The sequence below is a fragment of the Haliotis asinina genome, chromosome 6, assembly GCF_037392515.1.
Source record: "Haliotis asinina isolate JCU_RB_2024 chromosome 6, JCU_Hal_asi_v2, whole genome shotgun sequence".
Classification (NCBI taxonomy): Eukaryota; Metazoa; Mollusca; class Gastropoda; order Lepetellida; family Haliotidae; genus Haliotis; species Haliotis asinina.
Window position 1 is genome coordinate 24,977,514 of NC_090285.1, and position 16,543 is coordinate 24,994,056.

General features: G+C 39.1%; 1 protein-coding gene across 4 annotated transcripts; it reads right to left on the minus strand.

The window, feature by feature from the left end:
- Positions 1-1,630: 1,630 nt before the first annotated feature.
- LOC137286466 (deformed epidermal autoregulatory factor 1 homolog) lies at positions 1,631-16,453 on the minus strand. 4 transcript variants are annotated; one of them, XM_067818352.1, is made up of 7 exons: positions 15,828-16,453; positions 13,427-13,635; positions 9,552-9,696; positions 8,635-8,760; positions 8,045-8,154; positions 5,689-5,820; positions 1,631-5,249 (listed from the first exon to the last, which is right to left on the minus strand). In XM_067818352.1, exons 1-7 carry the CDS (start codon positions 16,261-16,263, stop codon positions 4,983-4,985), a joined length of 1,425 nt encoding a protein of 474 aa, XP_067674453.1. In that variant the 5' UTR covers positions 16,264-16,453; the 3' UTR covers positions 1,631-4,982. The 4 variants fall into 4 exon arrangements, with proteins under 4 accessions (XP_067674453.1, XP_067674455.1, XP_067674452.1 ...); XM_067818354.1 differs by having other exon boundaries at positions 5,588-5,820; XM_067818351.1 differs by having other exon boundaries at positions 9,552-9,708.
- Between the last annotated feature and the right edge of the window lie 90 nt (positions 16,454-16,543).

A 16,543-nucleotide genomic window follows, 5' to 3' on the forward strand; every position in this document is an offset into this window, starting at 1 on the left:
GTTGATCACATGTCATTCAATAACATTATTACCTTGTGTACATATATTGGTGAGTTAGGGTAAATGTGGACAAATGTTTAGTATTGTGAATTTGCCATAATTTCTCCTTATACTTGATAATCTACAGCATGCCTTGGAGGCTGACAGACGTTCGGCTAGCATCATCAAGAAGACTAATTTTTATCTGCGTTCCTGTGTCTTGGGACTACTGATCTTCTTTTACTAGTGAGTCATTTCCACGCACGTGAACAGAATATGTTTAACTCGTGGTGAACCGAAACAACCTTTTCCAGTGATGTTCAAAAAGACCATAATTGTCTAATTGGTTAGTCGCTTTTTCAATAAGAGAAAACGAAGGGCCTTCTCACGTAATGCGACAAGTCAGGCAGACGCTTGTCTAAGAATACTGAAACTCTCGTTCTCTTTCTTGTTCATGTTTTGTTTAGTTTGCAAAAAACAGCTTTGTTTTTCACTTATGTAACCGGTGCACTGAAGATAAAATGAAAAGAACAAACAAACAAGTGTTTGCCACTAACATGACAATGTCCCCCGCCGCTAAAGAAAAATGATATATTTACAACATATTCATTACTCTTTACTTTTTGTTCACACACAAGATGCGTGAAATGACTGGTGTCTGGATAATCACCCAATGTAGGCTGTCAGCAGAATCGAGGACATTGGTTGCAATGTTTTATGGAAAATTGCGTAAACATAAGCGAAAAGTTGACAAGGTGTTGTGGTCATATTGAAAATAAGATCAGGGTCACCCAAATCGGCTGGTGTTTGCACAATCCCCTAATGTAGACTCACCAAATGTTGGCTGTCACCAAATTTGAAGACATCAAATAAGATAGCTCATGAGTTATGTTAAAGTGTGTTCAAAGTGTTCAAAGTGTCATAGTGACCTTGACAATAAGTTCAGGGTCACCCAAACCAACTGGTGTCTGCGTAATCTCCCAGTATAGGCTGTCACCAATTTTGAAGATGTTGGGTACAATAGTTCATGAGATGTTGTGTTAACAAGAATCTGAATTGTGGTGACCTTGAAAATAAGGTCAAGGTCACAAAACTGACTGGTGTGTTCAAAGTGTCATAGTAACCTTGACAATAAGTTCAGGGTCAGCCAAACCAACTGGTGTCTGCATAATCCCCCAATGTAGGCTGTCACCAAATTTGAAGATATTCGGTACAATAGTTCATGAGAGATTGCATTAACATTATCCGGGCGTTGCGACGCGGGACAATAACCCTTACTTCAAAAGCTCCATTAAATTTAATATCACTTGAAAGGTATTAATTAATATAAGGTAAGAATGGAATATCTAAGCAAGGATGTTTTCTATGTGAGTACCTTGTACTTCAATCCTCATTCTGTTTCAGTGAGCATGATCATCCGATCCTTTTAGATGTTCCTTACAAGCAGGGGTTGCTGAAGACCAGTTATTGCCCGGATCTTCAAGGTGGAGGCAATGACTATTTCTGGGGCAGACAGTGTATATTCCAAATTTAACACTAGGTGACTAAATGGTATTTTTCGCACTTTTCCTTTGAAGGTCACAGGTCAGGTAAGTCAAACATACCAATTACACACCACAGTCTTTTCCACACGAGACAAACAACACTGATATATTAACAATCAATCTCTTTATTCTGTATGAACATGAATGATATAATAAAATAGAAAAGGATAAGCCTGGTATTCAAACTGACTCATCCACTTAATTAAAAAGAACCACTTGAACAAGTCAAAACATGCCCAAAACCATCTCTTCAAAATATTTAAAAATGCCACAAATAGAATTGCTGTTGAGCTAGAAATGTTCCCTCCTTTATCCACTGGTTGTCATGGCTTACAAGTATTTATGTATCCCCACATAGACAGCATCCTCTAGAATGGTCCACTAATCATAAAATCAATGACATCAGTTTCTCAAGACCTAAAGATTGACTTCTTGATTAAGACAACCCTGAATGTCTATGTGAATGTACCAATAACAAACACAATGTTGACAATGTCCTATTACGATTCTTTTACTGTATGTCAAAATGTATGATAAAACTCTTCTCTCTTGAAAAAAAAATACCTTTAGCATTGAGGCAGTTTGATATTTAACTGAGAAGAAAAAAATACCCACTTTTCACTTAACAAATTCTAGACATGTCCATACATTTCCCAAATTTGGCCAAAACTGGATCTATATCCTGGCATGTTATGATAGTTTTCTAACCATAATCATAAAAACATGTGGCTCCTATTGACTGTAACCAAACCAGTATACAACACAATAAGCAGTAAGTAATAAGCATCATGTCAGTGAGTAGCACTTGTAAGATAGTTCAACTTAGCAAAAATACCAGTTTAAAAGATGAGTATACATGAAATGTAGCAGCTATGTTATTCTTCATTCAAAGAATACATGTTTCTGAACCCTTCATACATTTCCCTTAAAACATGTTCTTTTCTTAACAACAAATTGAAAGAAGCAAAACAGAAATTTACAGTTTCTTGAGTAAAAACCCCCAAAATAAAACCCAAAACATTCATTTTCTTGATTTGTTCATTCTAACTTAATAATATAACATTTTCAGGTATATATGTGCACAATAAAACTACTCAACTCATTCTTTTAATGAATAATTCATGTGACAATGTTTCTTTAAAACATCATGAACTCATTCTAGTGATGAAATCTGCTATACATCAATAATGCTTGCATGTTTTCTGAAGAAATACTTATTCAGTAAAGAATCTTGAGTGTACAAATATCACAAAATATGATGAATGATGAGTGAAATACATAAAACGCCACATTGAAAGATTAGAAGCGTATTTACATTTGATATTGTCAAGAAAAAAATCATTACAAGTTAACATGCTCTCTCCAGCATACAGATGTTATGTCATCCACTCAAATGTTGGTAAAAACTAATCAATACCACTTTTACGGGTGCAAGAAAACAGTGGGGGCGTCTACTAACCCAGTAGGCATAAAGTTTCTAATCCTTTAAAAATTAATGAAGATAGGCTCCATTGAAGTTCAGTGGGATCAATTCATGGTGTCTGCATGACTGTATCAGTTGTTTAATTAACAGACAGGTTTTTCATTTCAACAACTGAAATGGCTATATCTTTAACACTGCTACAGGGTGGACACATTTTCCACTTTAAAGGACTAAAATTGACATCTTCATGCACCAGGGACTAATTCTCTGATAGGCGTTCTATAGGCTGGGGAGTCAAAAATGAAACAAACAACTTTAGGGATAACACCTTCTTGTTAATGGATAACACCTTCTTGTTAATGGATAACATCTTCTTGTTAATGGATGACGCCTTCTTGTTAACTGCATAGAGCAACATTTCCATACAGATTCTTACATGACTATGAAGCTTTTATTGCTGTATGTAATAAACACGACACTGTCATCCATAAAGTTGTGTGTTTTATTTATAACAGGCACTAATTTGTCTTTCAAACAACTAGCCTTTACTAGTTTCTCACACATTAGCAATGTGAACATAGACAGCATGTCTAGTTTCACATTAGTGTCTAAATTCTATGAACAGGGCTAGCATGTAAAGATTAATGAGAACCTGCCTTGACATGATTAAAGAAAAAGCTTGTTGATATATGCTGTTTATGTGTATGACACAAGCTATGATGCTTATCTGTTTTTGTTACAAATGTCATCATAATACTGAGTAAATTTCATATAACTTCCAATCCCATGCATGTTGATTAGCTTGTAACGCAATTTGTGCCCAATGGATCAGTGTACCTAAATTTCATTCTCAACTCCCTTGGGAGTTCACGTATGCAAATGTGAAGGCATGATCATGATTTGCATCCCATACATAGGGCTATTACCTCTGTGGATTGGAGTGGACATGGAGATTAAACCGGAAACCTATGCTTCAGAGCAATTATATAATGAATAAATCAAATAGGATACTGGTAGGCAATATGTACAGCAAAAACTCAAGGGAAGTAACTCTGACAACCCAACACAGGAGAACCCTTCCTAAATACCTGTCAGGTCAAATCAAATGAATCTCAATGATACTGTGATACATACATGAGTAAGAACATACTCCCAAGGCAGAGAATCAGGCAAAGACTTTTGGGGTAATGATATAACATATGTCAGTGATGAAGAAAAGTAGTCTTTACTGTCTTTAGTGAGTTTCTCCATAAGCACTAACTCACAGTAATGGCAAACAGAAAGGAAAAGTTGAATGTGCTTTTTATGGGTGCTATTTATTGAAAATCATTTACACTGTGGAGAATGAGTACCCTTTCTAAGATGTGCCACGGACATATCAATCCCTCATGTTTCCCTTATTGTAACAGAAGAAGGGATGTTTCTCAGCATGAAATGTTATATACTGCTTGTCAAACCACTGCTATTAAGTTACTCTAAAATGTCACTGTATGAAAGATTGAATGAGTGACTGAAGCTACTGGCATAAGAGACTCAGCATTCGAAAACAAAATCAGTCTTAGTCTGCAAGAAGACTGCAAACCATGTGAACCCACAGCTTGCGTTTTCTGCAAGTCTGTATGGCTGACAGCTTTATAATCCCCAACAATAAGAGTATTATTTCCATGTTAAAATGTTGGGCCTACACATTCTGATCAGGACAGACATTATGGTTCTGCATCTATTGGGGGTTAAGAGCAAACACTGATGAGACTCAGTTAAAACACTGAGAATCGCAATAACATCAGAGTAGGTCCTTGTCGGTTGATGCAAGAAAGAAATACAAGAGGAGCAGAAACCGTGAAACAAACTCAAGACGAACCAAGATGACATCATGATGAGAAAGGAGTAATAAAATAAACAGAGATCGGGATGAAGGACACAACTGGAGACCTGAATGGTGAAACCAAACTGCAATTCAAAACAGACAAAGAAACATATATAGCAGGGTAAGAACATCAAGTACACTTGTTTAACAACTGCTGAGCAGACGCAATCTATTTCTCTTTATCGGAATCTTCCTCCTCTTCATCCACCTCATTACAGATAATATTCTCGATATTGTTTTGTGTGGTCTGGTGTGGCCATGTCACATTGTAGCTCACTTTGTCTTCAGTCACAACAGTAACAGAGTCCAGTTTGTCACTCATTTCTGCCCTGCCCTGTACCAGGGCTTGCTGAACAGCCAAGTCTCTCTGAGCTCTTTCCTCCATCAATACACGAGACAAGTTCATCTGAGCTTCAATTCTAGCAGCTTGCAAGGCCTGAAACCCATCCGTAAACACACTAGCTGAGGACATTATTGATTTTAAGATGCTTCAAAAAGAACACTGATCTATTTAGATGAAAGCTGGGAGAATTTTTACAGTTCACTATACTTGGCATATTCAGTGAAACACTGACGCTATAAAATGAAAAGAGTACTTTATATGGTACATTTTCAGAGAAAAATTTTAACTTTGAACTATGCATTAAGAGTCATTAGGAGAAAAGGAACTTCACACAAGATCACATTGAACCATTTTACATAGTCAAAGAAAGAGGTAGAGCGAGTACTAGCCAGACAGGAGCCAATACTTGCATGTGTCCGTGCAGTGCTTACTAGATATCAGGGCGGACAGCAAAAGTGTAAGTGCCCTCGGCAGTATTAGAAGCAGTGGGGGCATAAAAAAGTTTGTTTCCAGAATCCTGCTCATTCCAGACCTCTTGTTTCTCTTTCTCCATGTGAGCCCGGAGTTGCTGCAGAGCGTGATCCTTGCTGATAAGGCTCTGCTGCTTCACCTGCTCCAACATGGCCTTCAGACCCTGGGCTTGCTGAATCAAACTTGCGGTCATCTGAAAGTTAAATATATCATTTTAATGTCAAGCCTAAAGAAGTAAAAATATATTAAACAAAACTGAAAAAAGTGCAGTAAAGAACAGCATATATTCAGATGCTTTCATCATTATTATCACAGCATGTAGCCTGGTCAAGAATGTTGTGATGTAGGCAGGTTGCTCTAGTGAAACAGAAACAATGAAAATTTCCTAACACAGCAAAGAGCAATAATGCGTTAATTTGAAAACACATCACATAATTATTCCTGCTCTTACACATTTGCTTGCAAATTCTCTTCCACATAATTTCAAATATGCCTCTCTGCCAAGGACTCTGCACTGGTAACTAAAGAGAGTTATCTTCCCCCGAACATCTACAATCAGAATGCAACTAGAAACTTTCCATTACTGACAGAGCTGGGAATCCAAGAGTGCATGTACTCTTCACATTGAGACTGCATCATCATTCTATGTTAGTGTATCCGTGATTGCTGACAAATACTTTAAACTGGTGATCGAAACAGAGGGATCAATGTTTGGCATGTTTTCTTCTTAGCATATCATCTGTAACAAGCTTTGCTGCAGTCTGTGGAATAGACAGTCCATGTCTCAACCTCATGTGAGTCTGTCAGGATTGTGGTGATGCCTCGGATACAACAAGCCTTAACCTTCTCCAACACACGGTCAGTCAGCCAGTAAAAGCTAACTATAATATCCAGAATAAATGAGTCAGTGGACCCCAACTAGTTGATTTTGAGTGCAGCCTCTTTACCTCCACTGGTCCGATCTCAGAGGTTGACACATCTCGGATTAGAACCCCCAAACATGCTGATAAGCATCATCGATCCCACTATGAATTTATTTTGTCAAGCATTTCCTCATGCAAGTACACTTCACAAGACATAATGTTCTAAACTGACAGTGTGCCGTCAGTGCGCCTGAGAGAGGGAGGGAGGGAGAGAGAGAGAGAGAGAGAGAGAGAGAGAGAGAGATTTAACCGCTTGGTTACCTCACAGCTCCACCTGCAAAGGCATGTGACTTAAAGGAGAGGCAAGGGAACCACACACATGAATCAGCCTTCGCCATGAGAGTGGGGTCAGATACTATCTAGCAAGACCTTGTTTACATATCTGATTCAAGTCTTGTAACTGTACATCACTCCCCCGCACTCACAAGTAAGAGTAGTTTAGTGAAATCCAATTCCACACTTAATGGAATTGTTTAATTTAATTCAGTACTGACTGTGAAGAGGTCAGCATTATCAGCAGAATTCAAGTAATTGTAAGTACATTTAGATGACTTGACTGTTGTGTTTTACATGCAGCAACACTACATATAGAAAACTAAAAACTGACCCCAAAACTGATTATTGCTTCTCTTGTGTTGAGTTCACACCAAGAAGATGGTTGATGCACAAAAGGCAACAAGAATGAACTTTCCAGCAACCTTGAACTTCATGAAGGTCAGTCAAAACAACCTCAATGCTGAACCATAAGGATGACAGGGAGTATTTATTTACTTTACCATCTTTATTGGGCGGTAGGGTAGTCTAGCAGTTAAAGTGTTCACTCGTCACACCGCTGGCCCAGGTTTGAATCCCCACACGGGTCTAATTTATGAATCCCATTTCATGAGTCCCCAACCGTGATATTGCTGGAATCTTACTAAGAGAGGCATAACACTAAATTCACTCACTATCATCTATACAGGTTTCTGGGCTTCTTCTGAACCCTTTGTCAGTTCATGCATATAGTAACCTTGATATGTATGCATACTGAAGCGCTTGCTATCATTCATACTTCAGAAAATTCGAAAATTAAGAACAAAAAAGAGTTGTGATCTGATTGGATACAAAAAAGTCAAGGGAGGTATTAAATTCATCGAACTGAGCTAAAGATGCATCCAGGGTATAGCGGAGGTTTATCAGAACATATACCCTGAAGATATCAAGGATGAATGAGAGTGGGGTCAGATACTATCTAGCAAGAACTTGTTTACATGTGAGATTCAAGTCTTGTAATCGTACATCACTCCCCATTATTGAAGGACAACTGTAGAAATGGAATACCACTTGAATTTCCTACTCAAATTATTAAAACCAAAGAAGAACCAAAATCGAAATGACAAAGATTCAATGGATTCTGAAAATAGGATCAGGGAATATGAAATATATTCCATCTCCATTTTCAACTGGATTACATACGACTTGACACTGAAATTAAGCGTGATTAAAGGATGTCACCTCTTCCAGCTGCCACCATTGCTTCTGCTCTGACACATCCATGGACACCACTGTCGCTGTCTGGTTCTTGGGGTTGGGAGCAATGGCAATTGGAGTCATCACCACTGCATCTGTAGCCGAACAGGACCATGGTCTTAAGACACTTCAACATGCACACTTAACTAAAGTCTCTGATCAGCTTCAGAAAATGTGGGATTTGAAACCTATGACGACTGGCTTCTGGCATGCCTAAGAAACACAACTCTGTGCAGCCAATTCAAGCACCTTAGACACCTGGGCAGGTCAAACACACCAAGTTGCAAGTACTAATTTCTTACATAGTGTAATAAGAGGTTATTACATGACAGTTTCAAATACCATGTTGCACATACATGGGACATATCTGACATATCTAACTCTCTGAACAGTATGTCAAAACTAATAATTTCTCATATTAAGAGAATCAATGTTATTGGAATCAAAATGGTCCCAACAAAGTCAGTTATTTGTTTTTCACCTTAACTCTTATTTCATTAAGAGGGCCCTTATCAATGGCAAAATCGATATGGATCTCTGCCTTCTGTGTTATCAAAACATGAAGCCTCTCCTACCTCCAGCTGTCACGATGTTGCCAGCACTATCAGTGGTGACAATGTGCACCGTTTCTCCATTCTCTGCGTTCGCCACGGTGATTGATCGACTCAGGGCTTGTCCGTTACCAATAGATACAACCACACCTTAATAAAGCATAGAATGTGTCAGTACTGATATGATGTCAAAATGTTTACACAAAAGATATATCATGTCAACTGAAACAAGCAGAGACATTCCCAAGATAAGGAAGTCAGTCCTATCAGTAAAGTTTCATTGCAAACAATGCATATGAATTATGCATGAGTTTTATGCCTCAATTAGTAATATTGTATCATTATCATGGCAGAAGACACCAGAAATAGGCTTCACACATTGAACCCAGGTCTTTGGTGTTGTGAGTGGTAGCTTTCACCACTGGGCTACCCAATGGTTGCTGCATTTCTGAACCAATACTACCAGTGTATATCCACAACATATTTTATGTACACTTTCTGGGTCAAGCAATTGTTGTCTGAAGCATCATATGTAGCAATAAATCCAAACAAAAAAACTGAAATAATATATGGAAGAGCAGAGCAACGTTTTAATTTCAACTGAACAATATCTAAGTGTGTCTATCTTCCACCTTTTATGGCATGCAGATATTTGAAGTGGAAGACTACATGATACTGAAAAGAAAATTAGGTCATGCCATTGATTTGCATGTTAAAATCCTTTTAGGACAGACATCAAACAAGACAGCAGGGCATCGTTTCACAAAGCTCCCGTAAGTCTAAGATCTCGTAACTTTTCTCGTAGCATTCGTACCTCCTATACTCAAACATAGGAAGCATCAATGCTATGAGGAATGTTACGAGATCTTAGGCTTACGAGAGTTTTGTGAAATGGGCCCCAGGTGAGTAAGGAATCAACAATATTTGTCAGATATGATTACCTTCTTTGGTGATGTGACTAGCAGAAACAGCAGGAGGTGACTTTGCTGATGAAGGCCGCACTTTTTTGGGTGGTGGTGAAGGGGGACCACTCTCACTATCCTTCTTTCGCCTTTTGTAAGGCACAAATAATCTCACTGGACCAGTCTGAAAAGGAACCTGTAGAAATGCTAATATACTGATAGATCCTTCCAGCTTCCAGTGCACCTATCAGCCTGATTAGCTTATGAGCGGACTGCTAACAGTGGTTCATTGTCAATATCCTGAAGATTTAAATGTTGGCCGGTGCCAAGTGATGGGGATGTTGTTCGGATTTCTAGATCAGTGGATGGCAATGGTATGTGTACACTCACAAACAATAAATATCACGCAACCATGATTATGATATTTAAATATTAACAGAATTACCTCTATCTTTAGTTTGAGCATGCTGTGCTGATATCCATATAAGACCTGGTCACAATCATAGCAAGTTTGTACTGAGAGGACAATTGATGCACACTGGTCAAAAACTTTACTGACTGAAATGTGACTAGTTTTTAGTTTTGACTCAAGGAAGGGAGGGAGGGAAAGACACAAAGTGCAATGGAATCTTTGCTCATGCTTTTCTTTGGCTTAACACCGAAGTCAGCTGAAGTGAGCCTTCTCGTCTCCTAAAAAATATATTTTTCTCTATCATGACTCATGCTTATTTGCTTTCTGTTTCCCCTCTTCCGAACGGTTAAGTGGCAACTTGAATCCCTTCAAATTCCCTAGAGGTGAACGCACAATCACTCACCCTGAGCTACCTCCCTTCTCCCCGAAAGAAGTCCATAAGACCTGTGCATGCTCAACCCTCACTCTCTCCTCTAGGGGTCTTCTGGGTGTGTGCAGATTAGATAGATATAATAATAGTCCATATATCATGCGCATTACTCCATGCACAATGCATGCTCGAAGCGCAAAATCAATCTGATTATTATTACCCTGAGTTAACCCAAACTGCCTGTTAAGTGCTAGACGGTTAGTAGTTACATTGCTTATTTCATCGGGTATCCATTTTCTGCTGGGTGAACCGAGGCAATTTTGAACAAACTCACTTGCCTAAGGTGAGACCACATGAGTTATGTGCTTCGTTGTGGTTCAGGACTGAAGTCATAGTCAAGCTGCCAAACACGGTCACCCATCCAAAGACTGTCCAAGTTTGATGGTGCTTAACTGCAACTGATTCATGACCTGAGCTTAGAACCACCGATGTCATGTTTGCAGTCATCGTTGGCATCGATGCTCCCTCTGGCAAGCAGTCAACCAAAGACGACGTTGATCAAGCAGAAGCAGATGTCAGCAGAGAATCCACTAGCGTTTGGGAATGCAACATCCTTGCTGATGTCTGAAGATGAGCATGTGACAGTTGTCACCCAGAAGCAGTCTCTTATCAAAGGTTAAGATTACTACATTGAAGACTTTGTTGATGGATCATCTGCTGGGTGTATCAAGCCATGAAGAAGAAGTTAGACAGTGCAGGAGAAGCAGTTGTCTCTCTGGGGCAATGTTGAAGATGTCAAGATTGAGTTATCTTGTAGCAGTCTGAGGGGCAACACTGTAGTGTCTGACGTCAACGCTGAAGACAGGCATCAGGGGTCAGCATTTAATGATGACCAGCATGCTGAGGGTAACGCATATATTTACACTGATGCTGAAGTACTCTCTTTGGTGGCTGACAGCCTCCCGATGTCGTTGCCAATGACAATATCCAACCCGGCTATGACACCATCCTGCTGGTGAAGCCAATCTCAGTATAGCAGATGTCTTGAGGCAGCCTTTGGTAAGGTTTGGAAGACTCAGTGGCAGCATACTGCACTTTTCACCACACAGAGATTTGGACATCATAACATGGACCATTTTATGAAGGTGTCTGAAATAGATGAATATATTAACCTAGCCTCCGATGTGAAGTCATGAAGCTACAGAACAGAACATAAGAAGTTGGCCCAGCTTGACAAACCTGATGGACCTTCTTAGGGTTAGCAAGATCTAGGGCAATCAACAAGGTGCTCTTCCAATGAGGTTTTTTTAAGAATCCTAGAATGGGAGAAGAGCTGATGAGTTTGTCTTGCATCATTTCGGCCTCTACATCGGCAGGTATTACACTACTATGTTGTCAGGGGTTGTTGAACTCCTCCACTTCGCTGGATCTCGGAGAAGAAGGAAGTCCAAAGAAGTACTTATCCCAGTATCTCCTGCCACGACTGTAGAAGTCCCTCAGACGATGATCTCCTTTAGGATCAGAGCGGTGATCTTAAGAGCATACAAATCAGCTGGGTTAGGGCCTCGAAGTGCATTGAACCCACACAAAGTTAGAGCAATAACCTCAACATTCCCCTACATGGGAATTGCTCAATATCATCCATCATGGAAGGCTATTCTTGGAAGTCCGACTCTAACCACTATTTACGAGACATTCCCATGGAAAAAGTACCCGCTATACATCAGTCTGTGCCATTAATAGTAGCAGAGCAACTCACAATTGGCGATGAAGGAATCTCACCCTTGTCACATAGACTCATTGGCACCAGAGGACTGATCCAATGCCACTGGCAGAGAGTCCATGTTCCCCTATCATGTAAGTCAGTGCACGGGGGATCAAAGACTCAGTTTCGGTAAAGCCCTAACCTTAACGTATCACTCCAGTTTTCATAATGGTCCTTACCTAAACACATTGCTTATTCCATATATGTAGACAATGAGGTGTTTAGTGTCTCTAACTATTTCTAAGTTCACACAATCTGTAAGATTACTTATAGTACTAGGTATAAGAAGGTGGTCCCCCACTGTACATCAGGCAAAACTACCATATGCAGCCATCCAAAAACTATGTAAGCAAACACTGACATGAGTACAGTCAGACACAGAATCCTTTGGGTGGCTGACAGTGTGACACTTAACCTATTCCGTCAGATTCAGTAACAAGTAATAGAAATAAGCATGAGTCAGAACCGTCCCTGTAAGCTCATGTGGGGGAATATTCAGAGAGAGTGAGGACTAAATGCACACAGGTCACGTGGATGCTTTTTGGCAGTAAATCTAAATACAAAATAAAGCACTTTTAATTGTTAAGTTTTTGCTTTTTTCTCCATCAGCAATGCATTGTATATATTATGAAGAAGTGGCAACTGTGTTTTAATTATGTTTGATTGTTTGGTTGCATGTGAGCTTTAACAATCCTTGAAGTCATCATACTGTTCAGCATATCCAATGCTTATGCTTTGTGGTTTACAAGATGTTGGGTGATAAATACTAATACACTGAGATGGCATAATTGTTGTGATGTTTAAAAAGATCGACAAAAGGTGTAGGCATACTTAATTTCACAAAGACATGATAATAATGTGTCTGAAGCCTGATGGCATTCTTAAAAAAGAATAGTGCTCTATCCCTGTATGCACAAATATGGTATGATTAAAAATAGTTGGGGTTGCACATTTAAACAAGATGACATCCATAAATTTTGCCTGGATATAGGCATCACTTCTAAATGCTTGGGATACAACAAACCACTGTGAGGCAAATACAAACACAATACACATCATGATTACAGGTTATGAACATTTTTCCTGTACATAACACGTCACCAATTGATGTTTCACTCATCGTATTCGATCACATAATGATCAATCACACTACTGTCATAAAATACATGAATTTCAAATATATACGTGCAGTGACTGTTATACTGCTTAGCCTGGATAGATTCCATTTCACGCATCTCACTTTGACAAATAACAAATTCAAGTACAAAACTCCAAATAAATTCATTCAGTTTACAATTTCATTCTGTGTATATGTCTTCAAAAACATCTGAAGGTCATATGATCAGAGAGATTGAATGTAAACTCACCACTGACTCATCATCACAGCAGGCAGCACATGTACAGGAGGTAGCATGGGGCTGAAGGATACCGTCTTCAATCAAGCACTGTAATGTCCTACCACCATATCGTATACTGCGCTTCCAGTCTTTGCTGCTGGCTCTACCACTCATAGACTCGAACTCATTGGGGGTAAACCACTGATTCTCTGGAGTCCTGATACACTTCCCTCTCCCACCTAGAACACAAAATGAGTTGACACAGTTGTGCTGACACCAGGCTTACTAATCATCAAAGATGTTGCCTAGCTTCGATTCACCTGGCCCACTTTATAAACTTTCATTAAAAAGATACTGAATCTCTGCTGTGTTGGTTATTTGGAGTTTATGGTAGAAATTCTTTAACAGCCAACTTTGCCAAGCTCTGCCTCTAAAATATAGGTTTACAATAATTAATACATATAATATAATATTAACAAGAGAGTATTATCTACAATCTTTCAGTGTTGTCATATTCATGACCTTGGAAAGGGATCACAATGGACTATTCTTACTTTCATGATAATTACAGAGGTTTGAACCTTTTCTTCAGCTTACATAACTTGAAAAGTTATGAGACTGTCACATGCCTTCATACACTTGTGACTTTACTATTCACTGTTCAGGTTTTCAGTGTTACAGAGCTCAAGATTTTTCAAGCAATTGGGTGTTCACTCCCATGTCTGTTTATGTGTGAGTAATTGCACTTTGAGGAGTAGCTACTACTAACATTTTGTATGCTCCCACTAGTGTAAAGAATTCAGTACTTTTACACACAGCGTCTTTTCCTTTTTGGTTAATTAGCATGTTTAAGTATATGAATATAAATGGTTCTCAATAGGCCTAAGTGTTTAGCAATTCTTATATTGCCAAATAGTTGGCACCCATTTTCAAACACTTAACATTGAAGTCACATGACTACTAGGGTAACTTCCACAAAGTGGCTGTGACTATAACAGCATATGAATATGTTATCATTTGCTTAACGCTTTGCTTAATTTGCTAATGCTGTTGTAGAGTTGGGGTGCCTGGATGAATAATCAATCATACACAAGTCAGTTTAGTTTATTGAATAAAGTAAGGAAGGTATTATAGACCCATTGGGTTTTAAGTGAATTTTTTTCGTTTTTTGTTTAATTAACAGAGTAAATGTGATTTTTATTGAGTAAAATAAACAAATACTTGCCTTATTTGGAGCCCTGGTGTTATGTCGAACAAAATACCACGACACAAACATAGTTATAGTTATTCTTGGCTCTTATGTCTACCTTTTGAAATTGGCTCATTCTGGAAACTGTATTTATTACACTTTGACCACTAAAATGAGTAGTGCTGTGTTTTACATAGAGATAACATTGAGACCACACACTCTAGTCCTAAACAGACTAGTCCTAAAGCTAATGATCAGCATGGGACGTTTGATGTGAAGGAAAATCACCTCCTTTGATATTGAAAATGAAATGAGTGTTTGGCAAGAAATCCATATCAGTTCTGGAAAGATTGAACAGTGGTGTTAAACAGTATACTGGCGTCTCCTATTCTCGCGGTACTTATGAATATCAGCTGAAAAAATAATATCAACAGTTCTTTTCGTATGTATGCTTGCTGTTTATAAATGAAGAGATTGCCCCTCTAACATCTGAATCTAGCAACTGCTTGATCCATCAAGTATATTATCTCATTTGAGCTCCATGAAAAACATGGTCGTCCGCCGCTGACTTTGCGAGGCGTCTCCTATTCTCTTGCTACAACAAGAAAGTAACGTTATTAGGTATAAGGAAGGGGAATCTTATCGAAAAGGGCGGGGAAAAGTTACGATTTTTCCAAGTTGGTTAAAACTCACGAATATCCGTTACACTGCAAAATTTTGATAATTCACAGACTTGGGCCACTTCTTAGTTACTGGCCAGTGATGTAAACAACCGCTAAGTATCACACATTGGCGACATCGACAGAAAATGTGTTTACCGCAAGAATAGGAAACCCACAAGAACAGGAGACGGACCTATAAAAGAAGAATCAGTGACAGGGATATCGAAACTGGAAACGCTGAAGAGCTGTAATGTGCCACCTGTAGATTTAACTGTTTGCTTGCCTATAAGTAACCATGGGCCCAGTGGAAAGGGGTTCTGACATACTGACAATGACGATTAGGCTGAGGATCAAGATCTATAGAATCTTGCTGCAAAACATCTAACACCTCTAGATTGTAGACCCTGTAACTTGTTCCAATGGGATAAATTGCTGCACTAACAATTACAAAGTATTTTAAATACTGAATAAGACTGATAAAAACATTAACACCAAGGTTTCAGGTAAGTGGGTTATCTGAGATCACCACAGATCTCTACATTGTGGAAGTGGTTTACACCAATTCTTGAAGTTGATATACCTGATCCAAACTTTGCTTTGTGCAGTTCTCCGTTTGTGTTCTTGCACCTAACTGGCAAAACTTCTGAATGCACTGAACTGTCCCACTGATATCTAAATCCCCTTTCCTTGCTTTGAGGTGTGGCTGGGGTTGGAGGGGGGAGAGGGGTGGTGGGAGTCTTCAACTCGGTCGGTGAGGAATCCACATTCAATGTTTGATCGTGAATGACAATATGTGTCGTTTTGATGCCAGCTGCCTCTTGCAGCTGTTCTGCTGTAAGAAGACCTTGCGATGTTGCAACGAATACGTGATCAGCTGCTATTGCGCCATGAGGTGCTGATATTGTTGTGGTACCAGCGTGGTTATCGTTGCCGCCTTCGCCATTTTGTTGTTGATCTTCGGCGAAGGCCGAATCGTCAGTATTCGGTAGTTCCTCGGAAATATCGACTTCGGACATTGTGGTCGAAAATGGTCAATCAAAACGGTTTTGCACACATCTTGGTGGTGCTTGTGCAAAGAACAACATCAATAGAACATTTTTCTTACATTCAGTACCGATAAAAGTGGTTGAATAGCTGAAACAACATAAATTTTGGAGTGACCTCGGTCATTTCCGTTCTTTGACGAAATATGGCGGAAAATCGAACGAAGTGCCCATAGTCTCTAACACATACATTTATTTATCTTGTGTTGCACATTCATTTGATGATATATAATCGCTCACACAAATGAGGTCA